General features: G+C 45.9%; 3 protein-coding genes across 3 annotated transcripts; all 3 read left to right on the plus strand.

Moving 5' to 3' along the window:
- Positions 1-2,991: 2,991 nt before the first annotated feature.
- Positions 2,992-7,824, plus strand: mob3c (MOB kinase activator 3C). Its single transcript, XM_076152829.1, has 4 exons — positions 2,992-3,394; positions 5,531-6,092; positions 6,666-6,868; positions 7,414-7,824. Exons 2-4 carry the CDS (start codon positions 5,675-5,677, stop codon positions 7,441-7,443), a joined length of 651 nt encoding a protein of 216 aa, XP_076008944.1. The 5' UTR covers positions 2,992-3,394; positions 5,531-5,674; the 3' UTR covers positions 7,444-7,824.
- A 595-nt stretch (positions 7,825-8,419) lies between these two features.
- mknk1 (MAPK interacting serine/threonine kinase 1) lies at positions 8,420-14,197 on the plus strand. The gene is made up of 14 exons (XM_076153344.1): positions 8,420-8,532; positions 9,172-9,234; positions 9,668-9,773; positions 9,859-9,957; positions 10,048-10,145; positions 10,419-10,498; positions 10,588-10,661; positions 10,747-10,851; positions 10,938-10,993; positions 11,086-11,181; positions 11,435-11,629; positions 11,818-11,982; positions 12,100-12,143; positions 12,309-14,197. The coding sequence occupies exons 1-14, from the start codon at positions 8,482-8,484 to the stop codon at positions 12,532-12,534; spliced, it is 1,458 nt and encodes a 485-aa protein (XP_076009459.1). The 5' UTR covers positions 8,420-8,481; the 3' UTR covers positions 12,535-14,197.
- Positions 14,198-14,923: 726 nt separating this feature from the next.
- On the plus strand, positions 14,924-16,526 carry LOC143002948 (transmembrane protein 275-like). Its single transcript, XM_076153365.1, has 2 exons — positions 14,924-15,030; positions 15,331-16,526. Exon 2 carries the CDS (start codon positions 15,419-15,421, stop codon positions 16,022-16,024), a length of 606 nt encoding a protein of 201 aa, XP_076009480.1. The 5' UTR covers positions 14,924-15,030; positions 15,331-15,418; the 3' UTR covers positions 16,025-16,526.
- The last annotated feature ends 1,881 nt before the right edge of the window (positions 16,527-18,407 follow it).

The following is an 18,407-nucleotide window of genomic DNA, read 5'->3' on the forward strand; positions in this document are numbered from 1 at the left end:
TCTACACCAGACTCATCATTTGATTGGACATTGCAGTGGAAACGTCTCGCTTCCTCTTCAGCAGACATGTGTCACTTCTCGGGTGGGCACGCCTGGCAGGCAAACACGACAAGGAAGAACTCTAAGCTCTGCAGTGTTTAATTCTAGAACGCAAAACGACAAACAGTGACTAAAAAATGTAACGTTTATAACCTGCTCAGACAACAGTGATGTCATCAAACTAGTGTCTAATGTCATCACTACTAAGAAAGTTACAACAGTGATGTCATACTCACACATATCTAAATCTTGTCCATCTTATTGGCTTCATATCCTCTCTATAGCTCTTAGTTCTGTTGCATTCTAGCAGACCCGACTGTTTATGATCAACTGGCTCACTGTGTTTAAAGTAATTATAATTGTCTAACTTCTTAAGGGTTAATTATGACAGTTATACCTCCACCAGGGTAAAAATAACAACAAAACACAACCCATTAACCCGAGTTACACAGCAGTGCATAGCATAGCACATACATGAAGTCACTGAATGATTCAGCCTCTGATTCTCAAACTAGATAACAGCCTTGAGTCAAACGGCAGCAGAAGCGTGTTTCACATTACACAGCACAGGTATGTGTCGCTTCACTTAACAATACATTCAAAGACTCAGCTGTGTAGTCCCACAATCCCCCCCTGGTTGTGTGTAACGGCCTGACCGCTCGACTCAATCCTTACAGATGTGACAAAGCTGCCCGATGGTTGAGTGACCCCCCCACCCACACACACGCACACACGCACACACTCACAGAGGAAGCTGATCTGCCCTCCGCCTGTGGCAAATCTGTAACTGAACGTGTCACCTGCTCGGCCTGCTTTGCTCATAAATCATCCACCTCCTGTGCAATAAAGTGTTCTCCTGCTACGCCCAGCAGGCCGGGGTTTCCCAGAGCGACTAAGTGACATTTTGACTCACCTGCACCTTCACTAATGGTGCAATTAGAATGCAGACAACACAGCACTGTGCTTATAATGGGCCCACATGCAGATGCTCAGATAAAAGGAGAGCAAGACAGTTTTTTTTTCATTTGTAACAGGTGAAAGAAATAGTTTGTAGAACAGGAATGGAATGTACGTCAACGTAATCCAGTGATTCACATGAGGCTTGACTACAAAGATAAATAACACATAACTGGGATGCTATCTGTTCAAGGCATGTGCTGAGTCGTTTGGTTCAATTCTGCAGGCGATATCATTCTGTAGTAACACAGGCCATGAGTTATTCATAATATCTGAATGAACAGTCAGGAAAATACATTTATGTTTACGCAAGTGTCTCTTTTCAACATTCTCAGTCTGAGCCGGTAGTTACATACACTGTGTTCCCATTTTTACCCTTATAGTCAAATCTGCAGCCCAGTAAAATTGCTTGGAAGGTGTAAGCATGTGATGTCATCATGATTTACAGTATACACACATTTACTCTGCTATTCGATTACCTACCCAAACCAAACAGGAGTGAATGTTATTTACTATTGTTCACAAAAGAAATAGGTCATGATAGGAGGAATCTGGTGCTTGGGTTCTGCTGATCTGCTATGTTTTGGTTTTGACAGCACAGCGCTGGCAGATAATCAAAGGTGAGAGAAGGCCTGACTGGTTCCTCTTCCTCACTTGCCTCATTTCTGTGTGATGACTGTGACTTCCGCCTCAAAACTAGAGCAAAGGCCGCCGGCGAACAGCCTTCTCCTCTTTGCTGTCACACACAACACACATTCATTGACCAGTTTATTAGGAACACCTCAGGGCTAATCTGCTTTTCTTTATTTATTTATTCTAATTAGTTTTATTTATTATATTGTTTTACATGTAGATTGATGGCCTCTCACAATAGTTTAAACATTTTAAAAGTCCTTGAAGCGCTTTCACTTTCAGATCAGAGTGTTAATGTGATTTTACCATGGTCACCTACTAAGAATTATAACAGTGGAATTTAATTTGCTACCTCTGCATATATCTGTGCAAACACACTGTGCAATGTGCAATAATCCAATTCACATTTACATTAAATCACCACCACCAACAGTTTGAAAACGTGTTTATAAACAATCTAAAAGAGAATCATTTGTACACTGGGTGGTCTTTAAACTGATTCATCCTCATATTGACATCACATTTAACCGTAAAGTCAAGTTCTATAGTGTAAATAAGAACCGTGTGTGCATGCGATTGTCGATTTGAGCATAAAAAGCAACCATAACAACAGTAATAGTGACCCCAAGTGGACATGATGGGTCAATGCAGGCTTAGATCCACTGACCTGTTTTCCTCCAGTAGCTTTATGAATTACAATGAAACACTTTTGAAAGATCCTGGAGACAATAATAACACAGTAACTTGTGTTATTGACACAGTTCTGGTTGTCTGATTGTGCTGCTGGGAATTCAGTTTGTCCTCGTCTCCCCATATGAAGCTGTGACATTTGTCCTTCAAAGATTTTGACACAATTACAATTAACAACAACCTGTTTTCCCTCTTTATCTACTCTTCCATCCTCCCACCCCTGGAGGGAATCCCACATCTCTATAGAAACAGACAGACGTCCAGCCTGGAGACATTAAGATATAGTTCCTCCAATCCTTTTTCATGAGCGCTGCAGATTCTTGCGAAAGTTTTGTGGCAACTAGCATTATCTACTTTTTTTCTTTTCTGTTTTTTTTTTAGGTTAAACAGTGACTTGGATGGAAATATCCTAAAAAGGCCAAGAATTTAAATGACATGGTGCTGCTGAGAATTCATAAAAAAAGAATGGTAGAGACCGCCAAACATCTAGAAATGCTTGTGGGATCGTTGTGCTCTTTCTGCCCCTGTATGTGGCTAAGAGGAGGGGTTGCTTTCTCATGGCCTTGGGGTGGGCTGGGCTTTGGTGGGACAAGTGGGCCGGACTGATCTGCCTAAAGGACGAAAAGATAGAGAGAAAAAAAGGAAAGAGAGGGAGGGCAGAATTGGGGGTATGGAAAAGCCTTTTCTCGCCCCTGTACACTTTCAACTTATAGGTCCTTCATACATGCACACACACACGCCCACATATAGACACAGACCCACATACATGGACAACAGCGGCCCAGCAGACAAAGTCAGGATGTGACATCATCCGCAGGAAGGGAAGCCAAGCTGCTTTTTTCTCTTTGCTGTGTTGTCTCTGTGCTGAGCTGTGCTGAGCTGTGCTGGGAAGTTGGAGTCTCTGTGTCTGTTTGTGGTGGAGGGAGGGAGACGATCCAGAGGAGCCCGAGGGGACAGAGCTCAAACTGTTCTCCACGGGGAGTTTAAGCCGAGGGGTGCAACGGCTGAAAACTCCCTCTGCCTTCCCATGAATATCCACCACATTCCAATCTGTCTGCTATAGGATTTCAGCCAGGTACAGCCTTGAAAACTTTTTTCCATTTTCTAACCCTTCTTCTTCTTTTTCTTCTTCTTCTTCTTCTTCTTCCTTTGTCGTGCATATGTTTCTGCAAGCTGCAAACATTTCCTCATCACTCTGTCCCTTATTCTCTCTCTCACACCTCTCACAGCTGCATGTGTGGGCTTGAAAGCACTTTTGTTGTTATTCAGCAGTGTCAGAGGCAAATTCCATGAAAACACTCAAACGTACGCATGGAGGGTCAGCAAGCCCCGGTACGTGATCAGACACGCTGCAGTCTGAGGCTATGGGGGCGTGCAGGAAAAAGTGAATGAAAGTAACTTTATTCTGCATGCGTTCATCTTTTATGTATACCATTACTGTCTTTTAGTTACAATCCTACACATTGGCTGTTAGCGTTTCAGGTCTGATTAAAGCTGTAAGTCTGAGAGAACAAAGTGTGTATCAGCTTGACTCCTTTTTGTTATGGACACATATGCAGCTGCAGTATCTCATGACCACGTATCCTTGCTGCCACAGCTCAGAGGTTTTTGTTCCTGATCTGACATAATGTGAAACTAAGGCTAGAGAAAGTATCCCATTACACACCAAAGGCTAGTCTACGTATTAAATCATACCCTGCAGCTGAGCTCAGCCCAAAGAGCAAACTTAAGTCGCCGAGCTTTAAAGCGTAGCAGTAACAGGCATGTCAGCAGTCTGTGGGTTTGAAGTTATGCCGATGATTTCACAGGCTTTTTTTTTTCCATATACACAGTAGAGATATCATGTGTGTGTAACATGACTGTGCGGCAACAGACACTCCTGTTGATTTGAGTCACAAGCCATTCAGCAAAACAACCAGAGGAAACGTTTAGATTGGCTGTTTGAAATCGGACCCAGGACACAAATGCGGATGCAGTGTGATGGCAGCTACAGTCACTGTCACACGCTGCAAACATGGAGAGTAATCACCTGAAACACATCCTATAAGATCCTAAACACATCTATTCCTATCCTGACACCTATGCGGAAGGTATTTCTCAGGAGCTTGAAATTGTGTAAACTGAGACCTCTCCTGCTAGTGTTCGACTTCTATATCCTCTGTGACGATCCAGACTCACTGCGGTAAACATTTAACTCACTGAGTGCAAATGTCAAACCCATTTCACGAGGTCATGATCCTAATCAGAGCACGCTAATAGCTTTGAGACAGAGATAATCATCTATAAACTATCGATTGTGTTTCATGGCCGTGTTTATCCCAAACGTGGAAGTGGCAGCTGAGACGTTCGTGCCTCTGAAGTTTATATGGGGCATGGATTGTTGTGGTGCGTTCAAAGTGAAGGTTTACATGTCATAGTAAACCTTTTGTCTCTGCTCTCTACAGCTTTAATGAGCAGCCACATGCCATTCATTTCCCTCAGTGATGCTTGATTCTCTACTCGTCTGATTTGACCACAACCAAGTCGTACTTATGCTATTTTTATCATGGGGTGCTATTGAAAGTCTTATGACGATGAAGTCATCTAAGGCACACAGAGAGGCGGAGTCTGTAAACTATAACTGCTTATTTAGAACGTGCTGGCTGGTTTGTCCTCATGTTACGGGTTCAAGTCAAGTTTATTTGTGCAGTCTGATGCAGGCCCACACATCCAAAGCCCCTGACTCATCCCTAAGCTCTGGAAAACCCCTTAACTTCTAAGGGAAACCTAATGGGAAGATTCCCTCTAACCTTGTGTGCAACAGGAGTGAGAGCGAGTGAATGTTGAATCATGCAGTCAGTGAGAGGCTCCAGTGAGGGGAGAACCATGATGTAACCTTTGACCTGTTAAGTCTGATCCAAGCCTAACTAACTCTAGCATCCATCTGATTTTGATCACACGGCTGCTTGTGCCTCATTCTACAACGCACACGGCTAAAAAGCTTTCCCTGTTGTGTTTATTTCATCAACATTATGCAACCGATGTTGTTTACCAAACTTCTCAGGCAAAAGTCCCTGTAAACAATCTGACAATGTTGTTTGTGCGTTTGGAGCTGCAGTTTCATTGTTTTGGTCAGTGCCGTCTCCGATCCTTGTCTGCCGGCCACATCGGAGCAATGACATGACAGGAAACCAATAACACCGTGACCTCTTTTATGGTTTGTATTTCACAGATACGCATCGCCGCCTGAAAATAGGAGCCGCCTGCTATCCTACCGACATCTTGACGTGACTGAGGCTGACCCTTTGTGACCAGATTTCAGTTTTTTGTGCTTGCTCTGGATTTCTTCCGCCTCATCTCCGGGGAGACGAGTTCAATGGCGCTGTGTCTGGGACAAGTGTTCAGCAAAGACAAAACATTCAGGCCTCGGAAGCGATTCGAACCCGGCACCCAGCGCTTCGAACTGTACAAGAAGGCCCAGGCCTCGCTCAAATCCGGCCTGGACCTAAGGAAAGTGGTCCAGCTGCCAGAAGGCGAGAGCATGAATGACTGGGTGGCGGTGCACGTGGTGGATTTCTTCAACAGAATCAACCTGATCTACGGCACAGTGAGCGAGTACTGCACAGAGCGCACCTGCCCCATCATGTCCGGAGGGCTGCGGTACGAGTACAGGTGGCAGGACGGCGAGGACTACAAGAAGCCCACCAAGCTGCCCGCCCTCAAATACATGAACCTGCTGATGGACTGGATAGAGTCGCTTATCAATAACGAGGACATCTTCCCCACTCGAGTAGGTGTGTGAGGAGCCTGCACATATAAACACACGTCTGAATACTGTCGGTGACGCTGATGCCTGCAGTGATGAGTCACGGTAGAGCCCAGCACTGTTCCCCTTCACTGAGATGGGATCAGAAGCATTCAAACAGAGGTTAATTACACAACAAGGGTGACATTTAGAGGAAGATTGAGTGGGTGGACGTGATGTTATTTTATCTCTCAACGCTATAACTGACAATCATCATCATTTATTAGAGCAGAGAATCTGATGTGTATTCTGTGTGCTGGCACCAATAAGACTCTGTGTGTATGGAGTTTGCTCGCTCTTCCTGTTCTTCCAGGTTGGTGAACGGAAAAACATTAAATTGCCCCGTAGCTGTTATTGTGTCACCAGTCAGGCTAAGAAGGAATAAGTTGTGATATAAGATGGATGGAGTAGAACAATAAGCTCTACTGCACCTTTATTTGGAAGAAATGTTGACATGATTTTAAAACATTGCCACATTCTTGACTTAGATGTAAAGACGATGTTTCTCAGGAAGAAGCCAGTGCATTTCCATAACAGCTTTCCTCCTCATCTTTACCTCTAGGTGTTCCTTTCCCCAAGAACTTCCAGCAGGTGTGCAAGAAGATCCTGAGCCGACTCTTCAGGGTGTTTGTTCACGTTTACATCCACCACTTTGACAGTGTCTGCAGTATGGGTGCAGAGGCCCACATCAACACCTGCTACAAACACTACTACTACTTCATTTCAGAGTTCAACCTGATCGAACACTCAGAGCTTGAGCCCCTGGTAAGACGGGTGTTTGCTTTGGGATGTTGTCGCCTCCCATAAGTGTCAGATAAGGACAACATATCAGCAATCCTGACGTTTGTGACCTAGTTGTGTAGGGAGGGCGAGTGTGTACAAGGCAAAGTAAACAACAGCAAGTTTGTGTGTCTACTGAAACAATACAAATCTGAAGTATTGTGTTGAAATTGTGAAGCAGCAACCATAAGAGTATATTCTAGTTTACACACCAGTCTGTAGTTGAATAAATATGACCTTCATTGTACATAAGCAGATAGAAAATGGTGCTCCAGCCTCAATAAACAGATGGTGGTGGGTGAAACATTTATGTCAACACACCAGAGAAGAAGATCAACAGACTCTTTGTTATTGTCCTACTGTCCTACTTTTTTAAGCTCAAAGCGATTGTATTTGTGACTTGTGTTACAGCTGTAATAACATCAGAAATCCTATACACCAGTGACTATTCTGCAATATCTTAATACGTTCTGATTGTTATGAATGATGAGTGATGAGTTAAACATGTCCTTTGTCTTCCCTTCCCTCAGAGAGAGATGACGGAGAAGATCTGCAATTAAATGAAACCACATGGAGCACAGAGTTTACATTTGAACAGTCGCTGAGCCCCACAGCAAACAGCTGGAGAAACTCAACATTCAAAACAGAAAGAAAGTGTTTTGTACAAAGCTGTGACTGCACTTTTCCAAGTATAACTGGGAGAGTTTGCTGATTCCAAACACTTCTTCACATCGTCACCATATACCCTGAATGATATTTACAGATAATATGGTACTTTGATGCCATCATGGTGGGGCTTCACCTCCCCTGGAACCTTGTTCTTTTTTATTATGTATGTATGTTTTAGATGTTTGTTTATGATGATGGAAATGTGTGTTGTATTTGATATTAATGTTCCTGTAGTTTGATCTTGTTGACATAAAAATGCCATTATTGCACAAGTGGCCTTCTTCTTGAGTCAGCACTAATCCCGAGTATTCCATATTTTGGACGGCCAATATCTTCATTACCTTCAGTTTAACATCAGAATCAGAATCGTTTTCATTGCCAAGTAGGTTTTCACTTTCAAGGAATTTGCTTTGGTGTTTGGTGCAATTAAGACATTAAGAGAAAAATAAATATTGATATTAAGAGAAAAATAAACAGTTATTTTACTATATAAAATAAAATAAAATAAAGAGCTTATCAATTTAATACGGAGAGTGCAGTATGTACAATATAACAAACATATAACATACGTCACATGATAACTTATAGCGCTAGAGGTAGGCAGGTACCCTTAAACATGTCGGAACAGCAAAGCTTCACGTCGTGGGCGGAAATTCCTCACCCAGATAACATAGTTGACCTGCCAGAGTGAATGAATACAGGGCGGCCATCGTCACGCCACAAAAATCCCCTCTACGTGGACCGGGACGTCAATCAAAGTGACGTGGCAGCTGTCGCCATATTTCGGACCAATAGCGATTCGGCGTGCATAAAAATGGGCGTGGCACACGTCTGTTTACGTGTTTTCCCGCCCCGCGCGTCACACGCTCACTCAGGCTGTCCGGTGGTGCTGCTGACTGTGGTTTAGTTTGTATGGATGCTTACCGGAGATGTCTGAGGCTTTGACGAAGGGATTTGGCCAGTTTGGAGTCACAGTCCAGGTTTGACTCTTTTATAACATCATTAATTTACATTTGTATGAGCGCCAGCTTTCAAAACCGATACGCAGCGGTTCCGCTATTACTAACTAGCTAGCCGGACGATAACACAAGACTTCTTTTTGTTATTCTATATGTTGTCTCTTTAATGAAATAATCCAATAATGTGTGCGTTAGAAGATAGAAAACAGTGTTACAACCGGCTATGTTACCGCTAGTTAAAAGCTATACACTGTCTGGCTGGGTTAAGCTAGCTAGCTGATGTAATACCGACTCAAGGTTAGTAGAGACGTAAACATTAATAGAGTTGAATGAATAAATACATTTAATAACATGCCAGCTTTATGTTGCCGGCGTTAACTGCAGTACATTTCACTCGCTGACCGCTACTTTGTCGTAGCTGCAGTGTAGCTAACACTCGCTACAAAACAAAACAAAAAAGGAAACAGATTAAAGGAACATTTAGTTACTCGTCAGGTGTTTCAGTTTCATATCAGGGACCTTGGATCCACCGCTCGTCCTTGACCCGAATCTTTATCAGCCCCTTTTCATCCTAAGTGTTATAATGTTCCGAGTGTTACAATGTTTGTCTCTGTACGCACACTTTCTCCCTGATTCGTAAAGTTTGTGCTGTGCTCTCAGTTGGCAGATATGCTGATGCACAACATGATGACAGACTTCCAGGCATTCCAGCACTCTCTACAGGTACGAGCCGTCCCGGAATAACGTCACTAACTGGAATGATGTAGCGTTGCGTGATGGGGAAGTCGCGGTTTCATGTCATCCATGGTATCTGCAACGAAAAGTAGAAGTTCAATCACTTTCCCTATGTCAGCCTGATAGTGTCAAGGCTTCAGGGTCACATCAGGCCCAGCTCTGTGTTTTCCTTTACTCATTTACATCTCAGTCAGTGTGTTGGCAGGTCGCCACAAGGAAAGATAATCAGCCGGGCTTTACTGGAATCTCAATTTACATCAGTTAGGTTATTGGAGGGCATAAAGAAGCTTTTGAAATAATGTAACATGGGAATTCACGGAGAGAAATGACTAAACAAACATAATTCTGCTTTCTTTTGTGGTCTGTGCTGCCTCCTGATCTCTCATGTGGCTTCTTCCTCCTCCTCTGCTCTCTGTTACAGGGCAGCTCCCTGGTTGTTGGCCAAGTAGGACAGAGTTGTGTGGGCATTCAGGAGAATAAGATCCCAGCAGAGGAGCGGCAGCAGCTCCTCTCCCAAGTTCAAGCAGGTGCAGTGCTAGAAAACACTATGCAGTTCTTTACAAGCTTTGTTTGTTTGTTTGTTTGTATATTCATTCTTCTGCTTTGCCACAGAGAGCGAGAAGAGTCAACCAGTGAGCATCCCAGACGCAACCAAGAGAAGGAAGAAGAAAAGAACCAGAGCGACGGACGGCTCTACTGGCACGTTTCACGGTAAGGATACTCAGCAGACTTGAGCATGATGTTGTCGTATATTCACCGTTTCACAAACAGCTGCTGCAGTCTCACGTTCTTCATCTTCAGACCTGTACAGGCTGACAGACGAGGTGCTGGGTCAGGGCGCTTACGCTAAAGTCCAAGGGTGCGTCAGCCTGCAGAATGGAAACGAGTACGCTGTGAAGGTGAGTGAGGATGTTGTGGTAGTAAATAGTTGATGTTCTTTCAGTAGATAAGAACAATTAAATATGTTTTACAGCCTGTGAACATGTTTGAAGCTGTGTAACTTCAGGATGTTCCACCCAAATCACATCACACTCTGTTAAGTTCTAGGACTTGTTGTACTGTAGGAGGGCCTGGAGATGTGGGAGGCTTTTCTGCATAAATACATCTGTAAAATGACCTAAATCGTAGATGTGTGTCAGCAGTTCATAGTTTCATGTTTGTTTTGTTGTCAGATCATAGAAAAGAGCGCCGGGCACAGCCGCAGCCGAGTGTTTAGAGAAGTGGAGACGCTTTACCAGTGCCAAGGAAACAAGTTAGTACGCCTCCTATGGACTAAAGTCAATCATAAAGAAATGCAGAGTGAATATTCATATTGTAATCTGAGTACGTTTCTTCACCTAGGAACGTTTTGGAAATCATTCAGTTCTTTGAAGATAACTCCTGCTTCTATTTGGTCTTTGAGAAGCTACGTGGAGGTAAAGCAGGTCGACACACGTGTCATCACAATGCTCCTTCTGAATACACACCGATGGCTACAAGTGATCTGCTTCCTCTCCTCAGGCACCATTCTCACACACATCCAGAACCGCAAGCACTTTAACGAGCTGGAGGCCAGTAAGGTGGTCCGAGACATCGCCCAAGCGCTGGACTTCCTACACACTAAAGGTAAGACGTCACCCAAACACCCCGACCCCGCTGAAAGCCCAGAGATCACAACTCTCAATCTGAACTTTGACCTTGCTCCTCTGCAGGCATCGCCCACAGAGACCTCAAGCTGGAGAACATCCTCTGTGAGCATCCTGACCGGGTAAGAGGAAGACTCTCAGAGCGCCCGTCACTCCTGAAGGTGTAAAGACGTAAATAGAATGACGGTCATTTATCCTCCGTCTTCCTCCTCAGGTGTTGCCAGTGAAGATCTGTGACTTTGACCTGGGCAGCGGAGTGAAGCTCAGCAGCGCCTGCACGCCCATAACCACTCCAGAGCTCACCACACCGGTGAGTGTAGAGCCGTTTACAAGGGGCAGACAGAGCAATGCATGTTTGGCCCTTCACCAATAGTGAGTTTGGATCTTGAGGGCCAAAGTCCAAGCTCGTATCCAGCAGCTGTTAGGAGCTGAAGCCCATGCGACGGCACATGTGCTCCTCCTCTTCATATTTGTTCTGACAGGAGGAGGAGGAGGAGTTTTGCCTTTCAGTGTCACCATTCATTAGTAAGCAGCCTGCATGTTGTCGCCTCTTCTCTTCTCAGTGCGGCTCAGCGGAGTACATGGCCCCGGAGGTGGTGGAGGTGTTCACCGACGAGGCCTCCTTCTACGACAAGCGCTGCGACCTTTGGAGCCTGGGGGTCATCCTCTACATCCTGCTGAGCGGCAGCCCCCCCTTCACGGGCCACTGTGGTAGCGACTGCGGCTGGGACCGGGGGGAAACCTGCAGAAACTGCCAGGTAGGTCATCATCACACCTGTCACATCCATAACTGCTCACTCCTATGTTCCTATGGATGGATGAACAAGCAGAATGAGGAGTGTTGCTGCTTCTAATGAAACATCCTGAGAGATAAATACATAAAGCTAGACAGCCTGGTATCACAGTGTGGACATTGACAGGATGTTCTGTCATGTTCTCTCCCCAGAATCACCTGTTTGACAGCATCCAGCAGGGCAGCTATGAGTTTCCAGATAAGGACTGGGCTCACATCACAGAGGAGGCCAAGGATCTCATCTCCAAGCTGCTGGTCCGGGACGCCAAACGACGCCTCAGTGCTGCTCAGGTCCTCAAGCACCCCTGGGTGCAGGGGGTGGGTGTCTTTACATCTCTACATAACTGCCATATGCCCATTGTGCTTTCCTATTATGAGAATGTTCCTTTATGAGAAGCAGTGTAGTGACTGACACACATCTCTTCATCTCCACAGAACGCTCCAGAGAGAGGGCTTCCAACTCCTCATGTTCTACAGAGGTAAGACACTCGAGCTTTACTGACTTACTACATTCAGGTTAACACTATAAGAGGAATGCGACCATCAGACTAGAAGCTAAGTCGTTCGTGCGTGCGTGCGTGTGTGTGTGTGAGACTAACGTGGCAGGAAGCGGTGCCTTGTATTTACAAACCGTCTGCCCACAGGAACAGCAGCACCAAAGACCTGACCCAGTTTGCAGCAGACGCCATCGCCTTCAACCGGCAGCTCTCCCAGCACGACGAGCAGCAGCAGGAGGACAGTGAAGCGGTGGTTTGCTCCATGAGACTCTCTCCCCCCTCCAACTCCAGACTGGCCCGCAGACGGGCGCAGTCCAACGCCGTGCGCTCCAGGCACTTCACACCGACGCCTTCAGAAGACCTGACAGCCTGAGCCGTCCACACAGACTGTCCCAGACTGTCCCAGACTGTCCCAGACGCAGGTTTCCATCAGATTGTAGCCTCTGCTCACTGAGTCTGTGTGTTGTTGATTTGACAAGCAGCCTCACAGGATCACACACACAGATTCAGGAGTGACTGTTACGTTCCAGATGTTTAAGCTCTTTCTCATGGCCAATAATGTTAACATGCAGTGTTACAGCACTGAGGGAGCACTTAACCCTTTGTTACAAGCATATCACCTGAGAGTAATCCAGGAATTGTAGCCGTTTGATCATGTTTTAACTTTAATCTCCTCCTTTTTAATTGTCCTCCTTATCGTTGCATATCAGTACAAACAGAGCGTGTCTCAGCTCAGCACAGATGTTGCTGCTCTAATCGGTGCAATTTATTTTTTGAAGATATTTGTGTTCCAACTGTGAATCACCTCATGTTTGATTTAAATAATATTTAATTTAATCTTAACTGAGTGCTTAAAGAGCATCGCTCCTCTACTGGAGCTAAGGGAGGCTCTCTTTTAATCTTTATTTTTTAACATTGATGTGGTTTGAGTCTGGATGTATGAAGACTAAAGGGTAGACTGAACCTTTGGGGACGAGCTTTTGATTTCTCTATGATACACCTGCAGGTTTAAGGGAATATGAGTTAAGGGAATAGAACTGAAGAAATGAGATCCAAATCTTTTCCTTCTCCAGGTTTCTACACAAGCTACCTGCAGCACTCATGTACTTTAACATACGTTGACCCACACGTGTGCAGTACTACATCTTAAATCCTCAGTTAAGGGACTTTTCCAGCCCATAGTTTGATAGTTTACTGAGTTAGAAAGCCAGCGTCCTCCTCCTGCACCAACTTTACCTCAGAGCCCTTATTTGCACCGCCTTCTCCACAGGTTCTCCGCCTCATTCTCCTGGAGTGTGTGTGTGTGTGTGTGTGTGTGTGTGTGTGTGTGTGTGTGTGTGTGTGTGTGTGTGTGTGTGTGTGTGTGTGTGTGTGTGTGTGTGTGTGTGTGTGTGTGTGTGTGTGTGTGTGTGTGTGTGTGTGTGTGTGTGTGTGTGTGTGTGTGTGTGTGTGTGTGTGTGTGTGTGTGTGTGTGTGTGTGTGTGTGTGTGTGTGTGTGTGTGTGTGTGTGTGTGTGTCGGTCTGAATGAGTTGAAATGTGAGAGTGTGGTTGATGAGGAAGAAGCTGTGGGTTTTCAAAATGATGTGGTTTCTGTTTATAACAGCTGAAGTGAGACAGAGATGTTTTATACTGGTGTGTGTGTATATGTTTGAATTTGTTGTGTTTCCGGTTCTCTGCCTCGTTGTGAATCAACCGAGGGAAATAATGATACAAACTCCGCCATCTTTGGCTTTTTGTCCTTTTTTTTTTCCTTTTTTTGTCTCTAGTCAGATTTGTGAGGACCTGTCTGTCTGTCTGTCTGTCTGTCTGCGTTCAGCTTCATCACTTTTTCCCCCTTTAACCCTGTTAACTTTGTGCGTGGCTCGCTAATGTAAACGCGGCGGCCCTGCTTTTCACACCGTTGCTATGGACACCCCATCCCTATAGCAACTAAGGGCCTTCACAAGCTGGCAGGAATCGACAGAGATTTGCTCAGAGGGAGCACACACATTAGGAAACTGCCACTTGCTATATTAAAGCCCTCTCACTCCCATTATGAATGATCGGGACTTGTTTGTCTTCTTATCAGCTGTAATGGCACCAAAGCAGTTACACTAATTGGTATGCACTCATTCAGTCCCATGGAAATTTGTCAAAGCTCTTATTGGGTCTGATTCATAATGCTCTCATGATGTAGCATGTTCATCTGTGTGCTGTGTCCTCAATAAAAAAGAAAAAACCCTTAAATCCTGTGTTTTGTATTTTTAAAGTCCTTCACCACGTAAAGATGCAGCTTAGAAGCACATTCACGTGTACTTAATAGTAGAAATGAGGTTTTTGAGGTTGTGTATTGATTGGTGGCCCTTTTGTACGTGTGTGAGTGTTGAGGGACAGGAGGGGTGTGTGTGTGTGATCATCCTGCCCACACACTGACGAGACGGCGCTCTGCTTTGATGGAAGCTGCCTCCTCGCTGTCACTTCCTTCAGAGCAGAGGAAGATGAAGGTTCTGCTTCATCTTCATCGGTGTTTGTGAGTGTGTGTGTGGGTCCAGATGAACTGACAGCTTTCTAATGATGTCATCTTTGTGTTTAAATTCAGAGATCCCCCAGTTGATCACAGATGTTTCCTCCGCACACATGCAACAACAAGTATAAAAAATAAAAAACATTAATCACTTCACTTGGCCTGTGTTGATTGGACAGACGTGGCACTCTGGCGCCCCCTGTGGTCCGCCTCCGTTATAACTCGAGTGGAGCAGCAGCGGCGCGGCAGTGTTTCACCTGCTGGAGGGAGAGAGACACACATCACCTCATCACCTCCAGCTCCCGGGACTCCTGCACAGCGTGAGGGACGGAGCCGAGGCGGCCACACGCAGAGCGGCATGCTGGGTAAGTGAGGGCAGAATGAGACAGAGCGGTGATTACAGCATGGATCTGTATCTGTTTACTCTTTAAGCAGGAGGAGGGAGAGTCGGGATTCACGCTGCTTGAGCTGCTTGATAACATTACTGGCTGTTTGTAACTGGAGTTAGTGGGAATCATCATGTTAGAAATGTATATTTTTAAATATCTACTTTTAAAAGAGGTGTTTGCATTTATAGAGTGGGTCAAATGTTAAAGTTTGGGCCAATGAAGGCACTTCAGCATGTAGAACATCACTATCTTCCTCCTCCTCTTCCTCTTCCTCAGCTGTACTTCATCGTCGCCGTCTGAGTGTCTGATGAAGGCTCAGTTCCCTGGATGGCACAGAGCAGTCAGTGTCAGAAAGCCCTGAGACATGGCTCTTCCTGACAAAGCCTCCAGACCCCCGCCTCCTAAGAAGTCGGCCCAGCGGCGCCCCCTGCAGCCCCAGAGCCTCCCCTCCCCGGCCCTGTGCTGCGCCTGCGGCCTGTGCATCATGCTGGCCGGCATCAACATCACCCTGGTGGGGGCGTTTGCTTTCGGCACCCTCATGCCCACGGGGAACCCTCCCATCATCATCGGCCCTCTGCTCTTACTGGTCGCCCTGGCCTTCTTCACCGCCTGCTGCGTGGTCAGCAGGAGACCCCCCTCCCACGCCGCCCACAAGTCCAAAGGTGGCGAGACCTGGGGCCTGATGCGGATGGGGGCGGTGGCGTTTGAGATGGAGACGAGCGAGCACACCCTGCAGGACACCACGGCGGTCCAGCTCAGCCCCACCAACTCACCCACCTGCTCCAACAAGTCCAGCTCCAGCCAGGGGGGCGACACAGCGCCGCCCGCCTGTCAGGACGGAGCCGCTGACCCGCACGCATCAGAGACGACTGACGGCCCTGTGACTGGAGACGAGCCCAGCCTCAGCCACGACAGGAAGGAGAGGAACCCCCAACACGTCCAGGCTGCCGAGAACAATTCCTTCACGTAGCAACATGTGGATCCCAGCTGTTTACACACACACACACAAAGAGGAAACATCTGTCAACCTTGGTATTTATTAAGTGAAAAAGAGTGTGAGAGCCAAACTAACTGAGCCTGTAATGTAAACTGTGTGTGTTACCGCTAAGCCCCAGTGTTTACTTGACTGTATATTGTGATGCAAGAACAGGAAGAGGAGCTGAACCTTAATCTAAGTGCCTGTTTGTGTAGCACTTGTCGTGTGATTCAGCCAGATTAAGACGATGACATCACCCTGCTTCCATGCTGTGTATGTGAGGCTTCATGCTTAGTGCTCGTCACCTTAGGGAGAGAGGAGGCGAGTGTGTCCAGCCGAGCTGCTCTGACTCATTAAAGCTCTTCTTGTGGCCGCCTGGTGAAACTCACACACACTGATGCTTTTCCTTTCTTCCTCTGCTTGTATTACCTGCATGAGTGAGTGTGTGTGTGTAACCTTGAGCTGCGTTAAGATAGACAGGAATGAATAAAGTGTCTTTCTCCTCTCAGTGGTTCCATGGTTACTGTAGTAAAAACGCAAGTGAATGATACCTGTGTGTGTGTGTGTGCGTGCGTGCGTGTGTGTGTGCGTGTGTGTGTGTGTGCGCGCGTGCGTGTGTGCGTGTGTGGCCGCCGAGTAAGAAAGCCGGCCCGCTGCTGTGAAGATAACTCTTTGTTATCAGGGACGAGCCATCGGTGGCAGAGCAAACAGCAGCTTTTCTAACATGTTGCACATCACTTGGCATCTGACCCAACAGCTGCCGGCAGAGGCAAGATGGTTGTTTGCCAATCATTACACATCTGCTGTCCACAAACACAGCGAGGCACGCAGTTTGATCCTCGCACACAACACAGCCACCGCACAGATAACACAGACGCCGCTTGCAGTTATTGCCGCCCCTCCTTTTGTGCGGATGGAGCATCTCAGCCTTTTCAATGGCTGCTGCACAAAGTCACAGTCGCTGTCTGTTGTCTTCCTGTGACACACGGCCGTTAGTGTGTCTGCGAAGAGGACGACATGGCTCGGCAACCACACTGGTAATGGGGTCACGTCGCTCTGAGGGTTTTGACAGGGAAGGAGAGTCGTTTTCTACTTAAATCTGCACTTGTCTTGTTCCTCAGTCACGTCCGGTTGTTCAAACTAGATCCATTTGATTCAGAACGTTGAATGAATCTGCAGTGCTTTACTTAAGCATGTCCTCTCTCTCTATGCTCTCTATTTTGACCCCAACATGTCCTGAGGCCCGTCTCATGTCCTACTCCCAGCTGTCTGACCCACAATGCCGTGCAGCCAGGGGACAGCGTCGGTCAGGAGCTGAAGAACAGACGTGTCACTCAGGCAGAAATGAGTCCAACAACCCAGACGTGGGCTGAGCGCTCGTCTGCATTCAAAGGCTTTGATGCTGCGCTGAAGATAAAAGCACAAACAGTGTGAACTCGTCATTATACATCTGCTGTCCACAGATACAGTGAGCGACGATGTGTGATCTCACTGCCTACTGCTCATCACACTGGGTTTCTGTACTGAACCTCTGAGTTTGGGAATAAGAGTGTGTGAGTGTAAGCGTAAGCGTAGCATCAAAGAGGATAAGGAGTCTCAGTGGCTTGTTTGCTTTTTACAGTAGCAGTAATGAGGTCAGGCTGCTCTGAGGTGCAGCGGATCCATCGTGTGCAGAGCTGCAAATGATCTCATGTCAGCTACACAAGTTTAAAGTAAATCAGAGTGATGTTTGGAGTTGAACTTGCTGCTCTGAATATGTAAAACCAGGTTCTACATTTAGAGAAACAGCAAGACAGCAGAGTGTTCAGATTTATCATCATGTAATTCTTTTAAGCGACAATTGCTAAGAACACAGGATTGCTGTAATCTTTTTAATTCACTCCACTTATCAAAGCAACAATTTGTGAGTTGCACGACATTGACAGTGAGGCTGAAGGGCTCGTAATCATTAAAATGGCAGTGAGATGAATGATTCACAAAGGCAGGGGCAGAGGCCATTACTTTGTTTTGCAAATGACCCACATTAAAAAGAGGAACGCGTTGGGTGACTTACAATGAACTGTAATAACACTTACACAAACACACACATGCACACACACAGTTCAATAACTGACTACTTTTCACTGACCTTCATTTTATTTAAAAGACAAAATTTGACAGACAAATTCAGCCCCATTTGTTGACAACAGCCAGTCTCATGTCACCACCTTGTGGAGAGATGCGGTATTACAGTATCAGTGTCCACAGCTCAACTCCAGGTGAAAGCAGCATAATATGAGAAATCTATAAAGATAAAACAAATCATGTTAGTCAGCTAATGAATGTTATAGCAATAACAATAAAATAGAAATATAAGTACAAGAGCAGGAGGATAACA

This window comes from Genypterus blacodes, unplaced genomic scaffold (genome assembly GCF_046128005.1).
Source record: "Genypterus blacodes isolate CSIRO-AG114 ecotype Tasmania unplaced genomic scaffold, CSIRO-AGI_Gbla_v1 ptg000058l_1, whole genome shotgun sequence".
Classification (NCBI taxonomy): Eukaryota; Metazoa; Chordata; class Actinopteri; order Ophidiiformes; family Ophidiidae; genus Genypterus; species Genypterus blacodes.

Coding starts and splice junctions, on each gene's coding strand:
- mob3c (XM_076152829.1), top strand. CDS start 5,675: ATGGCGCTGTGTCTGGGACAAGTGTTCAGCAAAGACAAAACATTCAGG. Junction 6,093..6,665: donor CATCTTCCCCACTCGAGTAG/GTGTGTGAGGAG, acceptor CTTTACCTCTAG/GTGTTCCTTTCCCCAAGAAC. Junction 6,869..7,413: donor ACTCAGAGCTTGAGCCCCTG/GTAAGACGGGTG, acceptor CCCTTCCCTCAG/AGAGAGATGACGGAGAAGAT.
- mknk1 (XM_076153344.1), top strand. CDS start 8,482: ATGTCTGAGGCTTTGACGAAGGGATTTGGCCAGTTTGGAGTCACAGTC. Junction 11,182..11,434: donor CTCCAGAGCTCACCACACCG/GTGAGTGTAGAG, acceptor TTCTCTTCTCAG/TGCGGCTCAGCGGAGTACAT. Junction 11,630..11,817: donor AAACCTGCAGAAACTGCCAG/GTAGGTCATCAT, acceptor TTCTCTCCCCAG/AATCACCTGTTTGACAGCAT.
- LOC143002948 (XM_076153365.1), top strand. CDS start 15,419: ATGGCTCTTCCTGACAAAGCCTCCAGACCCCCGCCTCCTAAGAAGTCG.